At 39.6% G+C, this 15,197-nt stretch overlaps 1 protein-coding gene across 1 annotated transcript; it reads right to left on the bottom strand.

The window, feature by feature from the left end:
• Positions 1-4,415: 4,415 nt before the first annotated feature.
• angptl1b (angiopoietin-like 1b) lies at positions 4,416-13,643 on the bottom strand. The gene is made up of 5 exons (XM_079379347.1): positions 13,584-13,643; positions 9,587-10,407; positions 8,341-8,534; positions 5,869-6,139; positions 4,416-5,720 (listed from the first exon to the last, which is right to left on the bottom strand). The coding sequence occupies exons 2-5, from the start codon at positions 10,374-10,376 to the stop codon at positions 5,533-5,535; spliced, it is 1,443 nt and encodes a 480-aa protein (XP_079235473.1). The 5' UTR covers positions 10,377-10,407; positions 13,584-13,643; the 3' UTR covers positions 4,416-5,532.
• Positions 13,644-15,197: the final 1,554 nt, after the last annotated feature.

The following is a 15,197-nucleotide window of genomic DNA, read 5'->3' as shown; positions in this document are numbered from 1 at the left end:
TTGTACAGCATGCGTCTTCTTCTGCTTGTAAACAAAGTGCAGCGCATGCGTTGTCGCAGGAGACATTTTCAAGGGGGGGGGGGGGGGGGTAGTAAAATCAGATTTCTGGATATTGGACCACCACTTCAGGCTCACCGTCAGACCACCATCATGAAACTTGCCTGATCATTAATAGAAAAATATTGATTATTATTACAATACGAAGTAAATTAAAGAAGAAGTACATATTAATGATCAAATCTTAGGGATGAGCAGCCTTTTATGTGGGATGCATCAACTTTCAAACTTGCACAATTCTGCTTTGATAAATATTGATTCTGTTATTTCACACTATTTGAGTTGTTAATAATTTCATGGGATGATTATATGTTATGAAGCTTTGAATGAAGAAGCATTAACACAGGTTACCATGTGATTATGATCCAAACAGACACGATCAAATGGTTAGGCACCATCTCAGAATATATATGTACAATATCTGTACATTTACAATTTAACAATGTAAATACAACGTCTGAACATTAACACTGCACTGTGCTTACATACAGGTAAATAATAATAATAATAAATAATGATAATAAATAATGATTTAATTCAAATGTGTTGTACCTAAAAGTTAAATAAAAACTGTACTGTACTTAATAAACAAAAACAACCTTTTTCCCCATTTCAGCGTCAGCTTTATGAAATCCATCAATTACCCTTATCTTGCTCACTTTCTTTCCTATTTTTCCTTGTCTCTGCAGCAGATTGAAAGCGCCGTGCCGCTTTGACACGAGGTGGAGGTGGCCTTGCGTAATTTACGGGGTCCTGTGCTTAATAACATTACGATTGAACCACTGATGTCACATGGATTATTTTAACGATGTCTTTACTACCGTTCTGGGCCTTGACCGTGTCAGTTGTATTGCAGGGTCAGAAAGCTCTCAGGTTTCATCAAAAAAATCTTAATTTGTGTTCTGAAGATGAATGGTCTTACGGGTTTGGAGCAACAAGAGGGTGAGTAATTAATGACAGAATTTTTATTTTTGGGTGAACTATTCCTTTAAAGCATTGCATGGGAGGACTAAGATCCTGACACTCACTCAGTCTTCCTTAGGTAAGAGTTTTTATATTTCCCCCACGAGGCGGTGGCATAATCCCTTTTGCTTGTTCAGTCTGCAGTTTGCCACTCCACTCACACATACACAGATGAATGTGCAAAAAATAGTGTATATGAACAATTAATGAACTGCACTGTTATTAAACTGAACTGCATCACCTCAAACGTTCATTTCTAAGGTGTTGAAATGGAATGATCAGGAGTCATGTTACTACTGCGCTTGTAAACTGAACAACAAACATCTCATCACATAAACTTTTTTTACAGCGCATCATATTCTCTGTAAAACACTGTGTAATGGCTTGCCGACATTTTTATTCTGTCTCATGGCAGATCTTTGTGTTTCAACAGGCGCTCTGCCCATGACCTGCCATCTGTGAATGTCAATACTCAAGAGCATTTCACATTTACTCAGGTTTCACTGTATTTGAAGGCAGAGCTGTAAAGTACTTCAGTAAATGTAACTAATTACTGTACTTAAGTATCTTTTCAGATACTTTGTACTTGTACTGAGTATCAAAGATGTTAGCATTTTTACTCTTTACTCCACTACATTTGTAATGAGTGTTGCAGTTACACATTACATTTTGCATGGTGCCTATAGCTTTTCTGCAGCAGTTTATTTCTGCTACAAAAGATGTGATATTGACATCTACAGGGCACTGAAAGTGCTATATCTTGTGCATTTTGTCCTTACTCACCCAAACCTGTCAACAAGGTTACTTTAAGTGAATGCAAGCTCGTTAGCCAGTAGTTGTGAATCACAGGTGTTTTATATATGAGACGAGGACATGACTGCTGCTGGCAATGAGGTCCAAACCAGCACATCCAGAGAAAGAAGACTTTGACTTTTTAATTTTACTTAACATTATTTTATTTATCCTTTATACTGCAGAGACCTTTTAAAGGTTATTGTTTGTTTTGTTTTTGCAATTTTGTGAGGTGTTCAGTTTTATTTTGCTTTCAGAAAATAAGTGTTATTGCTCTCCTCACAAATCAGCACTTTCTTGTTTTAGTTGCTATTTCTGTGCTTTGTCCTGGACTTCTATGTCACTTCCTGTCTCCCATGGCGTTTGTAGTCAGTTTGTATCTTATCTTGTTCAGCTTGTTTGCCTCCTATATATATATGTTTCTTCAGTTCTTTGTGAGTTGTTGAATGTAAGGGTTGTCTGTTTGCCTGTGGTTGTTGGTTTATTGTTTATTCTAGTTTTTCCATGAAATGCCTACACATAGATCCTTGCCTCTGCCTGTTTTCCCCAGCTTCTCCACGACGCTACAGCTGTTGACTGGCATGTCTCTTTTACTAGTGCATCTTTGAGCCTATATTTATTACAAGTTAAATACTTAAGTACTGTTAAAATCAGATACTCTAATACTTTTACTCAAGTTGTTTTGGAATTGGTGACTTGTAACTTGTAGTGGAGTAATTTTCACTTTAAGGTATCTGTACTTTTACTCAAGTATGGTTTTCAGGTACTCTTTACACCTCGACTCTCACTGAAGCATCTGGAAATGCAGGTGTTTACTGAAGACATGCAATGATGTTGAAGACTGATTCTTCTACCGGAACAAAACAGGCTAGTAAAAATACAAGAAATGTTCTTTTTGTCACTATCATATGCTGGGTTAAAAGCTGGAGCATAAAATAATCATTCTGGATGAATCTGAGGTTTTCAAACATGTTTTGTTGCAGCTTACTGTTTATTGCATTTTATCATATCAAATATTTCTCATAAATATCCAGCATTCAAATAATGAATGCAAGAATGAAAACTACAAGACACTTTTAAATAAAAAGATTACAAAATTTAGGAGCAGAACCTATAAATCTATTTGCCTGATTGTTTTTTTCTGTTTATATGGCAAATTTAGGATGTTTTGACAAAACCATGTTTCGAATAAAATGCATGTTTGTTCTGGTCCTGGAAAATGATTGATCCTTTAAGTGGAATTTATTAGTGGAGGTTTTTCACAGCATCTCTCGGCTCTCTGTGTCGAGTTCTTTTCCACTCTACGCTCTCAGAATGATTCCCTTCAGATGTCCAGGACAGCCGTGTGGTCTCCGCATGTGGGCCAGAGATGTCACCTTCACCCACAAGCACCTCCTGAGAGCCAGCAGTCACGAACCGCTCGACAGGATCACGCTTCACCAGACATGGTCAAACGATGCGAACGCCAGTCAGATTTCAGGCCCGGCTCACGCTATGCCAGCGCTGAAAGAAGGCCTTTCCTTCAGCCTGAGAAACCAGAGGAGTTTCTGGAAACGCTGGGGATCACACTGGCTCCCTGTGTGCTTCAGGGATGTGCTAATGCAACCAGCACGGTTATGTTAATGTGAGGTTTGCGTTTATGCTTCTGGATGCTCTGAGTGTCTATATGCTGTGAGAGCAACCTACAGTATGTGCTGAATACAGACAGGAGGAACATACCATCAAGAGCATACCACTGTGCTACAAAATACACATTACTTCTGTGAATAAATGAAAATGTATGCTCCAGACATAAATGATTCCTACTTCTGCTACTGCAGATCAGATGCTCTGTTTTCATCTGTTGGACCAGAAAACAGTCACATCTACAGACCAGGAGACCAGGAGTGACTCTTTTCATGCCAGACCGGAGGAAAACACCTATAAACCACACAGAATGACCAAAACCCATGCATAGCAAATGCCTAGAGCTCCATCTAGTCATTCTTTAAAAAACTTTGTGATGGAAAAAGACAAATTAAAGAGCAGATTTTTCTCTGTTTATATGGCAATAAACACTCCATAAAGACATATTAAAGTTGTAGTGGTGGTGTGTTATTGGTCTCTTGGCTGTTTCTTTGTCATTTTGATCATCAGTTTGAGATGAAGCTGTACAATTACTCAAGTTTCTTTGTGTTGCTGTGTTTGTACTTTTCCACTCTTTGTGTGTTTTTAGGAAGAAGTCTTTAAATCTGGGTTTGATGGATGGACCATCCATTCAGGGTGTTTCTCTGAGACGCTGGGATAGATGTGAAGAATGATAGATGGATGGACTTTAAATCTGTGACCCTTCCATAAAACAAACACGTTATTCTTGCTCCTTCATGTTAGCGGAGCGTTTTTCAGACCACAAACTGACAAAAACAAGTCTGGTCCTTCGTTTCATTGCTTCAGGTTTCCTGCCAAGTTATCGAGAGTTAATTTGCATTTCTGAAAGTCAGTTAATCAAAAATGAATGAAAAAGAATGGCAAGTTTGAATCAAAAGCCTTTAGTAACACTATTATAGCAGCAATGAAGCCAACCATTCAACTACAAAAGCAATAAATCTACACTTCCACGCATTGATGAAGCAGAAGCTTTTATTCAAAGCTAAAGTCAGTTAAACGTCTGCACAGAGAACATGTGCATTAGCCAGTAGCTGGACTGATGGAGGAGAAGGAAAAACACACAACAACCACAGACATTTGGCCCATTTCCATCCAACGGTTCCTCTTACCCACTTTCCCCATGCAGCGCCGTCTGGAGACCAGCAATATGTTTCTCATTGTCTGTGCCCCGTTCTTCTACCCCTGTAACGCCTAAAAAGCCACCAAAATAAACAGGAGGTGGGAGAAACTGTGGCGTATGGACGGCTGTATTTCACCTAAATACATGTTTGAATGTTTCTAGAGTCTCTGTGTTTGATCAAAACGACAGAATGATAGAAAGTGGCAGCATTTGGAGTTGAATGAACTTCTGCAATAATTAAATGTTTATGTTAAATCAAAATATTGTTACATTATGTTCTCACTGGAAAGCTCATAATGGATTGAAAAAGAAAAAAAAATACATTACTGAATTAACCTAAATAGCTTCATTTACACCAAACCATGTAGAAATAGCCCCATTGCAAGAAAAAAAGGCTTATCTCAAGAGTAAAATTGTCTTCCATTGGGTTAAGTAAAATATTCTTAAAACAAGATTTTTACCTGTTTTAAGCAAAATTTAACACTTAATTTTTTGTTTGTTTGTTTGTTTGTTTCTCCTGGAAACAAATTAGCTTATGTCATTTTGCTTGGTAAATGCATCTTAACTTAAGAATTTTTATATATTTTTTTACTAGAAACAAAAATACTAAGTAAGATGTTTTTTATTTATTTTTTAGTGTCTTTAAGGTAGCAATTAAATAGAACACGTTTTGCTATGTAGTCATCGCAGATGCTATTATGACTTATTTCTAATCATGAAAAACCCGATCAAACATCTTGTCATGGACACGGTTTGCTAAAATGTGCTCAAAGCATGACACTGAGAAGACTGATATACATTTTTAATTACAAAATGGTGATGGTACTTTCATCTGTAACTGTACACTTTTCATTTCTCTGTCACATCATTTGTAAATCAAGCAAACCCCAAGCATTACTCATACAAACTGGTTAAAACCTGTTTCCACTGTCCTAAAAGCAGTCGGTCCGGCTTCAGTCAATGGGTCTGATCATCATACGCACAGACTTCATGGAGTAAAAACCCCCTCCATAATCAGCCCAGAATATGCCGTCCTGAAAGCGGCTGCGATAGACTCCTCCGGAGTACCACACGCCGTTCAGATTGGCCTGTCCGCAGGCGCTGTACCACCAGCCACCCTTGTGGAAATGAGCACAGTTACCTGAAAGACAATCAATAATCAGTGTCTTAGTCATTCTGCCTCTCAGTTAATCTACACTTTACTGCCAAAAGTATTGGGACACCACCTTCTAATGAACAGGTTTGACTGCTTTAGTAATTTCCATGAGTGCAAATCTTTATGTTATCACCTGAGAAGGCGTCGTTGTCGTGGTCCAGCGTGGTGAACTGTTTGCCGTTGTGGCTGGTCAGTGAATCCCCGGCGTTGCCCTGGTAGGTTCCCAGACGCAGACGGTACGACTGGCTCTCGGGCTCCAGGTAAAAGCTGCTGTAGGCCGCGTAAACCTTCTTCCCCATCCAGTCCTCCAGCTCCAACAGCAGCTTGTAGTCTTCCTGTTTGCCCAGGTTGTAAATGTTTTCCAGACCCAGCCAGTGCTCACCATCCACGTCACCAAAGCCTTTCTGGAGGACAAGAAAACGAGAGCAGAACGCAGAGATTTACAGCCGTCACTGGACGGTGTTATCATTGCCCCCGCATTTTACCTTTGAATTACTGGAAATGCAAAGTAACCTCAGGCTTCTTTGAGGGCTTTGGGCTGATGAGGGATTTTAAAGACATCACTGCTGATTTCAGCACATACTGCAGCCGATTGTTATTATTTCACTACAGCAATAAGTATGTGTGAGTTTAGTTACAGCGCAAACACACCTGCAGCAGCAGCTCATCATCACATGCTTTGGCTTCACTGGAAAGTGTGTGACGTTGAGGTTTAGGAGGCTTCCCTGTGTGTGCGCATGTGTGTGCGTTTATGTCACATATGAGGACACAAATTTGTATAATGACATGGGTATGACGGGTATTACAAGGTGAAGGTGATTTATGAGGACGTTGCCCCATGTCCCCATATTTCAAAACGTCTTTAAATCATACAGAGTGAGTTTTTTTGAGAAAGTAAAAATGCACAAAGTTTCCCGTAAGGGGTAGGATTAGGTGTAGGTGATAGAAAATACGGTTTGTACAGTATAACCCATTATGCCTATGGAATGTCCCCACAATTTATAAAAATAAACGTGTGTGTGTGTGGGGGGGGGGCTCAGAATGAAAGAACCACTGACACACAGGCACGAGCGCAATCAAAACAAACGGATGCGAGGCGCAGATCCTGAGATCCAGATCCAGCTCTTTGGGAGCTACATCATCTCCACCTTCATTACTAGTGTTCCTCTGAGTCTGATTCTCTGACAGGGGCTCATGAAGGTCTGTTTGCTGAATGTGCAAATCACAGCTCATAGACACACGGTCCAACTCATATAATCATTTGTCTGTATAGAGTGCTGTAGGGATTAGGTATTTTTGTAGGCAAAACCTGGAACCCAGTTGTATTTTAGCACCTCGTGTTCCATCGTCCTGAAGCCAGTGGGTTTTTGGTTAAATGCCTGAAATGAGATCTGTGTTGAACACAAGATCAAGATATTTCCATGTTTTATTCTACGACATAAAATACATCAGTAATGCCTGCTTGTGTGTGTGTTTTTAAGCTTTTACTTGTCTTGAATGGCACCACAGATTTTGTCAGGACATTGAACACCATCATGCCAAACTCTTCTACTCACTAGACGTTGTGTTTCGAATCCGAATATTCTTACTCAAACTTCCAGAAATATTTATCAAAGTCATGTGACCGTGATGTAGTTCGTTTATTGTAGTTTAGCTTTTCACTTCTGCCAATTGCCTTTAGGCTTAAAATTTCATAAAAGTTGTGTTAATTTGTGAAGTTTATCATGACGAACAAGCAACCGAGGCGTTTTAAAGTTTTAAAGTGAAATATCCCGCAAGTAGTGCTAAAAGTTGGGCCATGTTTTTGTTACATTAGTACAGGAATTCGCTGATGCAGCAGTGCTATTTTAATCTGCTTCTACACGGGTTTGAGCTGTTTTGTCGAACCTTAGTTTCACAGGATTCGTACCGGAGTGCTTCATCTCACAAGTGCAACACTTCCAAGCAAACCTACTGCATTAGAAAACCCAAACGTGTGAAGCTGGATATGCAACACTAATGTTCAAAAGTGCCTGTTTTCAAATCTCACAGCATGTTAAAATTATTGTGAGGTCATAATATACTATTGTGCAAGGAATTGAGTGAAAATCAAAAGTCTGGCCTTGTAAATCATACTTTGTGTGAAAAGAAATAAAAGTTGTCAGAGTTTTGCGGCCTCTAGTGTTCACTTCAACTGGAAACTGCAGCGATTTGTACGTATTTTACGTATTGTAAGTATTTTGAGTTTTGCAGAAATGTAGGTAGAAGCATGTATTTCCAATGAACCTGGATAGTGAACAAAACATATAACAATCATAAACTTTTGTGGGTCACAGGGCATATTTTCTGCAATAATCCAAAAGCCAAAGGAAAAAATCCTTCTGGGTTTTTTGTCAAGGGAACCAGAGTGATGCAAACTTATGGGCTTGCTTACAAAAATGCGTCACCACTGGAGCACTCGATTGCTTTTTAATATTCTCCAAAGATTGCACTGTTATTCCGCCATGTGTTTTTGTCTCATTTTCATTGGAATATTGTAATTTATCCCACTGTTTTTGATGACAAAGTCAATTGGTACTTCAACTGGTCATTCAAAAGTAATTGATTGTGAATCAGACATCGCTACCTTGTAGCTGTCCCAGTTTCTGAAGAAGTTGATAGATCCATCTTTCCTCCTCTGGATAAGCGTCCAGCCGCCTCTGTCCACGTCATGCTCACACCAGGCCTGTACAGGTGTCTCCGTCCCGTCCGGCTTCAGAAGATACGTCCCGCTGGTGGAGTGTCCTGCCTGCATCGCCTGAAGACAGTCCCGAAAGGGACCTCGAGACACCAGCACACACAAATGAGTGAACGCACACCGCTGATGAGGCACGAGCATCAATAAAGCTCTTCAATACTGACATATATCTTCAGTTATGCTCTTGTGCCTTTCAGATATAGATTACCAGTTATCTGTTAATGTGTATAAGGTCAGCTGCTAACAAGAGAGAGAACTAGCTCAATTTTCTTGACTGAGTAATATTCTGCACAGGCCTATGGTTTAAATGATTTATTGGGTCTTATTAGGCTTTTGTACATTACACACTGCACATTTCTGATATGTTCTTGATTTACAGTCATACATTTGGCAGATGTTTTTCTATTAGTTCTTGTTTTCCCTGGGAATTAACCTGATGAATTGCAAGCATAATGCTCTACTCTTCAAGGTACATAAGTTCACAATTACTTTTTATTGTCTGATTATTTTGCATGTATCCGAAAACTAAACTTGTGGAAAGTTACTAACATTAAGCAATATCATGCAATACCAAACCCTTAACCCTACATGTAACTGATGGTAACCTTCTTGAAACAGTATAAATAGTTTGCACTGACCAGTGTATTTATGATTGTGATAATAAATTAGATTATTTGATAATGCCAGTTTGCAACATCAAGCGTCTTAACAGAGTTTTGTACAGATAAAATAACTGGAAGCGACAAACACCAAAATCCTTGCACATTTAAGTTACAGATGACTGTGCCGCTCTTACATAAAAAACAAGATGAAAAGACTATTTAAAATATAATACTAATGGGTCTAGTTTTTGCACCTGTTTGTTTCAGGTTAGAATTCTAGTCTGATAGAGTAGAATTGACTAGGTGGCACTGCCACACAAAAAGGGTCCTAGAAATGCAGTCCTATTCAGCAGCCTCTGGTATTTCAGGATGATTCTATTGCTTAAATGTGACTTATTCCTTTAAATGTGATGTGTTTGGTGTGCATATGAGTGTTGATTTTCAATGCAGTGTAGTGACACTAATGGAAATGACATGAGTGCTGGTTGGCAAACACAGATACTGTGTGTTTTGCTGTGTAATGGCTTCATTACCCTCCAGACTGACGTTCCCCTGAGGGGAGCCTCCTGTGGGTGCCGGAGCCGTCCTGGAACTCCTGTCCTCTGGAACGGGCCAGCCTTGACGCCTCTGGATCTCATTGGAAAAACGAGGCACATACACCGGGATGTTCTCAGGCACGACCTGCACAAGTGGCGGAGGCAGCGGTTCTCGTCTGTGACTCCCATACACCTGCAGGCATCGCTCCTCCAAAGCCGCGATCAGCAGCGACTGGTTATTGACCAGTGCGGCCAGTGTGGAGAAGCGCACCTCTAGCTCCCTATAGAGGACAGACAGCCGCAGTGCCTCGGCCGTGCCGTTGAGGATCCGTCCCTCCAGCTGTGCCAGCTCCAGCGAATTATCACGCTTGCGAATGATTTCGTGCAGCAGCTGCATGTACAGCTGGGTGACGCGGGAGTTCATGTTGCGTGATTCTTTGCGTAAAAGTTTCATTTCATTAACCATGTTTCCATCCACATCCACAATCATCCGGAGTGTGTCCATTTCACGTCTCTGCTTGGTCAAGAGCTCCCGGACATCAGCTATATCCAACTGCGTCACGCGCTCTTTATCTGGCAGAGAAGGGCCCTGGCTGGCACAGATCGGCCCCGTGATCTTCTGCTCTGGGACCAAGAATGTATAAGAGCACTTTCTCCGGGCCCCATCGGCTACGTCCTCTACCAGTCTCCGCTTTCGGCTCAGGACGGGCCCTTTGTATGCACTCTTGCTCCGTTCACAAGTGAGGACGCAGAGAAGGGCGCAAAAGATCCAGGCATGAGGACTCATAGCAGCAGAGAGGAGATCTGACCCATGAACCCTGAGACAAAACAACAACATAGAGTCATATAGACTGTACTTATGGTGCTGTACATCTATCTTAGATTTAACAGGGTTGGACAGTAACACAATAATTACAATTGATTCAATTGTACTTATTGATCATACAATTGATCATTATAAATTTAATTCCAAAATTAAGTGTTTTGAACAATATTCATGCTATGTTTACCATGCAATGACAACACTTTTGTCAAGCTCCAAAAATGGTGACTCGTGCTAACAGCCAATTGATTCTTAGAGATTTTAACACCAATCCAACTGTGGTCATGCAATTGATCTTATGTTTTTTTTTTTTTTCAGATTTGGAGGTTATTGAGCCATGTATGTTTGACCACTATCCAGTTGTGTTTGAATCTGATTGCTCTCACCATTTCTCTCCCTTTATCCACCAGTTCTGAGGCTATTGTGTTGGTCTTGTGCTATTTTGAATTAGATGTTTAACATCTATCTCCTCCTGTTAGTTGTCTGTCTCATTTCCAACCTCTCTCTTTAATCCAGTTAGCTATCGCAAGTGTTCTGGCTCCAAGTTAGATATTGTTATTGTTGGATATTAAAGATGTTTATTCTGCTATTAGTCCTATGGTGACAGCTGTAGTAAAGACCAGTCTCTAGACAAAGGTTTTGTGACAGCTAGATTTAAACATGCAGTTGTGCAAACTCTGCTGGGGGAAATATTTGTATCCTGCAGCACAAAGTAATATTTTTGAAAATATTTTTGTCTTTTTAAATTATTTTAACATTTTGGTCATTTCAATCTGGTTTTAGATCCCTATATAATCACAAATTATATTTTGCTTGCTCTGGATTCAGGCTCATGTGTTGCTTTAGTTTTGTTGGATCTGAGCGTGGCATTTGATACCACTGACTGTTATATTCTTCACTAATGTCATATGGTAGGTATCTAGGGCACTGCACAGGCTTTTACTTCTTACCTTGAGAACAGGACCTATTTTGGAAATTTGATCATTTTTTCCTCATCATCTGCTCGTTTATTGTGTAGCGTGCCCCAGGGATCCGTTTTGGGACCTTTATTATTCCCCCTTTATATACTTCCTATTTGGCTACATTCTTTGGGAATATAATATTGATTATCACAGTTATGCTAACTATTCCCAGTTTTACCTTCCAGTAAGGCCTGGCACTACATTTTCATTTAATGTCTTGTTCAAGTGCATTAATGATATTAAGAGTTGGATGGTGAACACTTTTTTGCAGCTTAATGAAGATAAAACAAACGTTTGATTTTAGGTTGCCCCATCCCTTCTTTCCCTGTCCTAAAAGTCCAGTTAGTTCCACTCTAAACTTACAAGACCCTTGGAGTGATTTTTGACTTCTTTGACATGACTCTATTGGAAAACTACAAAGCATATTCTGCTTTGTAAATTCCAAGATTTGGAATTAGTCATCCATGCATTAGTCATCTATTACTGTAATTCAATCTACATCATCTCACTCGCAAGTTGTTCAAAATGCAGCCAAGAGTCTTTTGACAATGTCTAAAATCAGAGACCATACTTTCCTTATATTAGTGTTCCTCCACTGGCTTAAATTCAGGGTTGAGTAGGCTAGAACGCTCAGATTTTCTAATTATTTACATCTATCTGTTCCACATTGGCTACATTGGATCAGTTTATGTTGTTTTTAAATGTGCTTTATAAATAAGTGTTTCTGTTTCATATTCAGTCTGTCAGATATGAGAAGCAACAGTGTTTAGCATCATTAACACTAGTGTTAGTTTGAATATGCTCAGGAACAAATGAGATCTGAAGGCGTTATTTTTAGTTTTACACACAGAGACTTCTTTGCACAACATCTTCTTTTGTGTTTCACAAAAGAACAAAGCTCAAATGATGTATGTGGCTGACATACAAAGCTCAAATGATGACAGAATGTTTATTTTAACTATTTGTGTTTGCAGGTAGATTTTGGTGCCAGACAGTTTTGCAGACTACATTCTGTGGTTTGTTTACCTGTCATGCTACAGTCTACCTCACAGCTCAGGGTCAGGTGAGTTTGCTTTCCATCTCATTAGTGGCCCAGTTTTTCCCTTCTATGCCCCTCAACCATGAAAGGTTGGGTTTCTCTATAAGAAACTGAGTGACTCCTTCAGCGTATGTATGGATTGGAGTCATTCAAAAGTGGAAACTTGTCTTCAAAATGATTCGTTGTTCATATATGTAATATGCAAAGTTTCAGTGCTGAATGCTGCTTCACTTATAAGAACTGGGTTTTAAACGTCAGTGATGATTTAGCATCTTTAATGCAGCTTTACTTAGAGATGAATTTAAAAAGCATAGGTTCACTGAAGCCTTTGAGAGAAGGTGATGTAGTTTGACACGAGCAGAACTGCAGCCTTAAATAGAACAGGACTAGCATGACTGATGATTCAGTCACAATGTTACAAACACTGAGCAGCATTATTCTTGTGGTTTGGTGAAAATGTTCAGGACTGGCTGCTTTAGTATTTTCCATGATATAAACTGCTTTGGCAGCAGTGTGTGTTCTTACACAGAGTCAAGAAAACAGAAGGAGTGAGGAAAGTGTTCTGTTACCATCTTGGGTCAAAGAAAATAAGTTAGGTCAAGTTTTATGTAATGTGTATGTAATGAATAGTACATGAACTATTTGAATATTGCTCAGACATAGTTTGAGTCTCAAAAGCATTAAGGATGTTTTGGAACCTAGCTGCAGCTGAATTAGGGCAATCTCTTGAAAAAAGGGCCACATTGTCAGCACATGAAGGAGGTTTGGGCTTATAAGACTACTATAAGTATATGAAACCAATCATTTACAAAATTCACCATAAACACTGACTTTTCAGACTTTGTTTGCATTAGTTGAATTTGACAGAACACTGATGGAAAATAAACTGTGATTTTACCAAACAACACAAGACTTTCAGAAGTGTTGTTAAATTCAACAATACTAGAATGCATACAGACTCCCAAACCAAGACAAAGCATTGGAAAAAGTTACTCAGAACAGTAGCTGAGAGCTAGATGAAAACTCTGCAAATGAGTAAATGTTTTAGCTGTTACTTTACAAGGTACTTTAGATATGTAATCTTGTATTTCTTTGTCTATTACGAAAAGCAAAAGAAGTATGAACAGAGCAGTTGTGTAAAATCAGCAGAATAAAGTTCCAGTCACTGACCTCTGCGTTCTTTCTGTCAGACTGGCAATGCTCCGTCTGTTGGAGTCTCTCCTTCTGCAGATGAGCGGCAGACTCTTATACTGCTTGCCTCTTATACTGCTGTGTGTGTGTGTGTGTGAGAGAGAGAGAGAGAGAGAGAGGTGTGTGTGAGAGAGAGAGGCTGGGCAAAGATCTGCCTTTATTGCTATTCCTTTCTCAGCAAAAATAATGAGAAAGTAACTGACCTATTATGCCTCTTCATCTTTTAGAAATGAATAATAATGATAACGAGTGACTATGAGGAACAGAGAGAGAGAGAGTGAGGGTTAGCAGACGGACCAAATTAACTTCAGGATTAGTTAACAGAAGCCTTGTACTTCAGCAGATCAAAACATCCAGAAACTTGAGGTCACATTGAGCAGCTTTTCCAGCTAACACAACCAGACCAGAATATATGCGTCATAACATAACTCTGAGTTCATCACAATGACCAAAATTCACCGTCACCTTTAGTTTTATTAACTCACTGCATGCACATGACTGTGTTTATCTGGAAATATAAGCAGCAGCTACACTAATTATTCTCCATTTGCTTTTCTGTTTCTACCTCAGGATGTGGAGATCACACCAGGACTGTAGGTAATATCTCCTCATGCAGCGATCTTTGTGTTTTCTGTCTCATGAGGTGTCCTGCACAATGACTTATGTTAAAAAAATTATGATCAAAAACTATGAAACGACTGTGATTGCTGAACTAACAGCGGGTGAAAAGACTCAATATCTGATGGTATTGACAAAACTTTTGATGACAATTGCAGTGGCACAATAGGGGATTTGGGGAAGTCGTGGCCTAATGGTTAGAGAGTCGGACTCGTAATCGAAAGGTTGCGGGTTCGAGTCCCCGGCCGGCAGGGATTGTAGGTGGGGGGAGTGAATGTCCAGCGCTCTCTCCACCCTCAATACCACGACTGAGGTGCCCTTGAGCAAGGCACCGAACCCCCAACTGCTCCCCGGGCGCCGCAGCATAAATGCTGCCCACTGCTCCGGGTGTGTGTTCACGGTGTGTGTGTGTGTGTGTGTGTGTGTGTGTGTGTGTGTGTGTGTGTGTGTGTGTGTGTGTGTGTGTGTGTGTGCATTTGTTCACTACTCACTGCTGTGTGTGTGCACTTGGATGGGTTAAACGCAGAGCACCAATTTCGAGTATGGGTCACCATACTTGACAATACGTCACGACTTTACTTTAATAGTCTATGTTTGTGTTGAACATATTCATATTCATATGTTTGTAGATTGAACAAATCTACTTAGATCATCTAATATGAATTTCAGAATGAAAATTGTTCAACAGCTTAATCTACAAATAATTCCTGTGCAATCTCTCACACTTTATTGAAAAAATCACGAGGATATATATACACACATTACATTTATATCCAATAAAATAGTTTCAGAATAAATAGAGCAGCACTTTTAAATGTTAAATGCATTCAGGGAGTCCATAAAGACGTCATGTCTAATGTGAGGTAGACATCTGGTTTAAATACTTATAGCATATATACATATAGTCAAATAATATAGCAATTAAAATGGAGTTTACAGAAAACAAACAAAAGAAACCGTTTACACAGAATAATA

Source organism: Barbus barbus (assembly GCF_936440315.1).
Source record: "Barbus barbus genome assembly, chromosome: 26".
Classification (NCBI taxonomy): Eukaryota; Metazoa; Chordata; class Actinopteri; order Cypriniformes; family Cyprinidae; genus Barbus; species Barbus barbus.
The sequence above is the reverse complement of the archived record's forward strand: the minus strand, read 5'-3'. Positions and strand labels throughout refer to the sequence as shown.

Excerpts from the sequence above, each read along its gene's own strand:
- angptl1b (XM_079379347.1), bottom strand. The coding sequence starts at position 10,376 with ATGAGTCCTCATGCCTGGATCTTTTGCGCCCTTCTCTGCGTCCTCACT. Across the intron at positions 8,535-9,586 it reads GGGGAACGTCAGTCTGGAGG|GTCCCTTTCGGGACTGTCTT; the intron begins GTAATGAAGCCA and ends TGGTGTCTCGAG. Across the intron at positions 6,140-8,340 it reads GAAACTGGGACAGCTACAAG|AAAGGCTTTGGTGACGTGGA; the intron begins GTAGCGATGTCT and ends CTTGTCCTCCAG.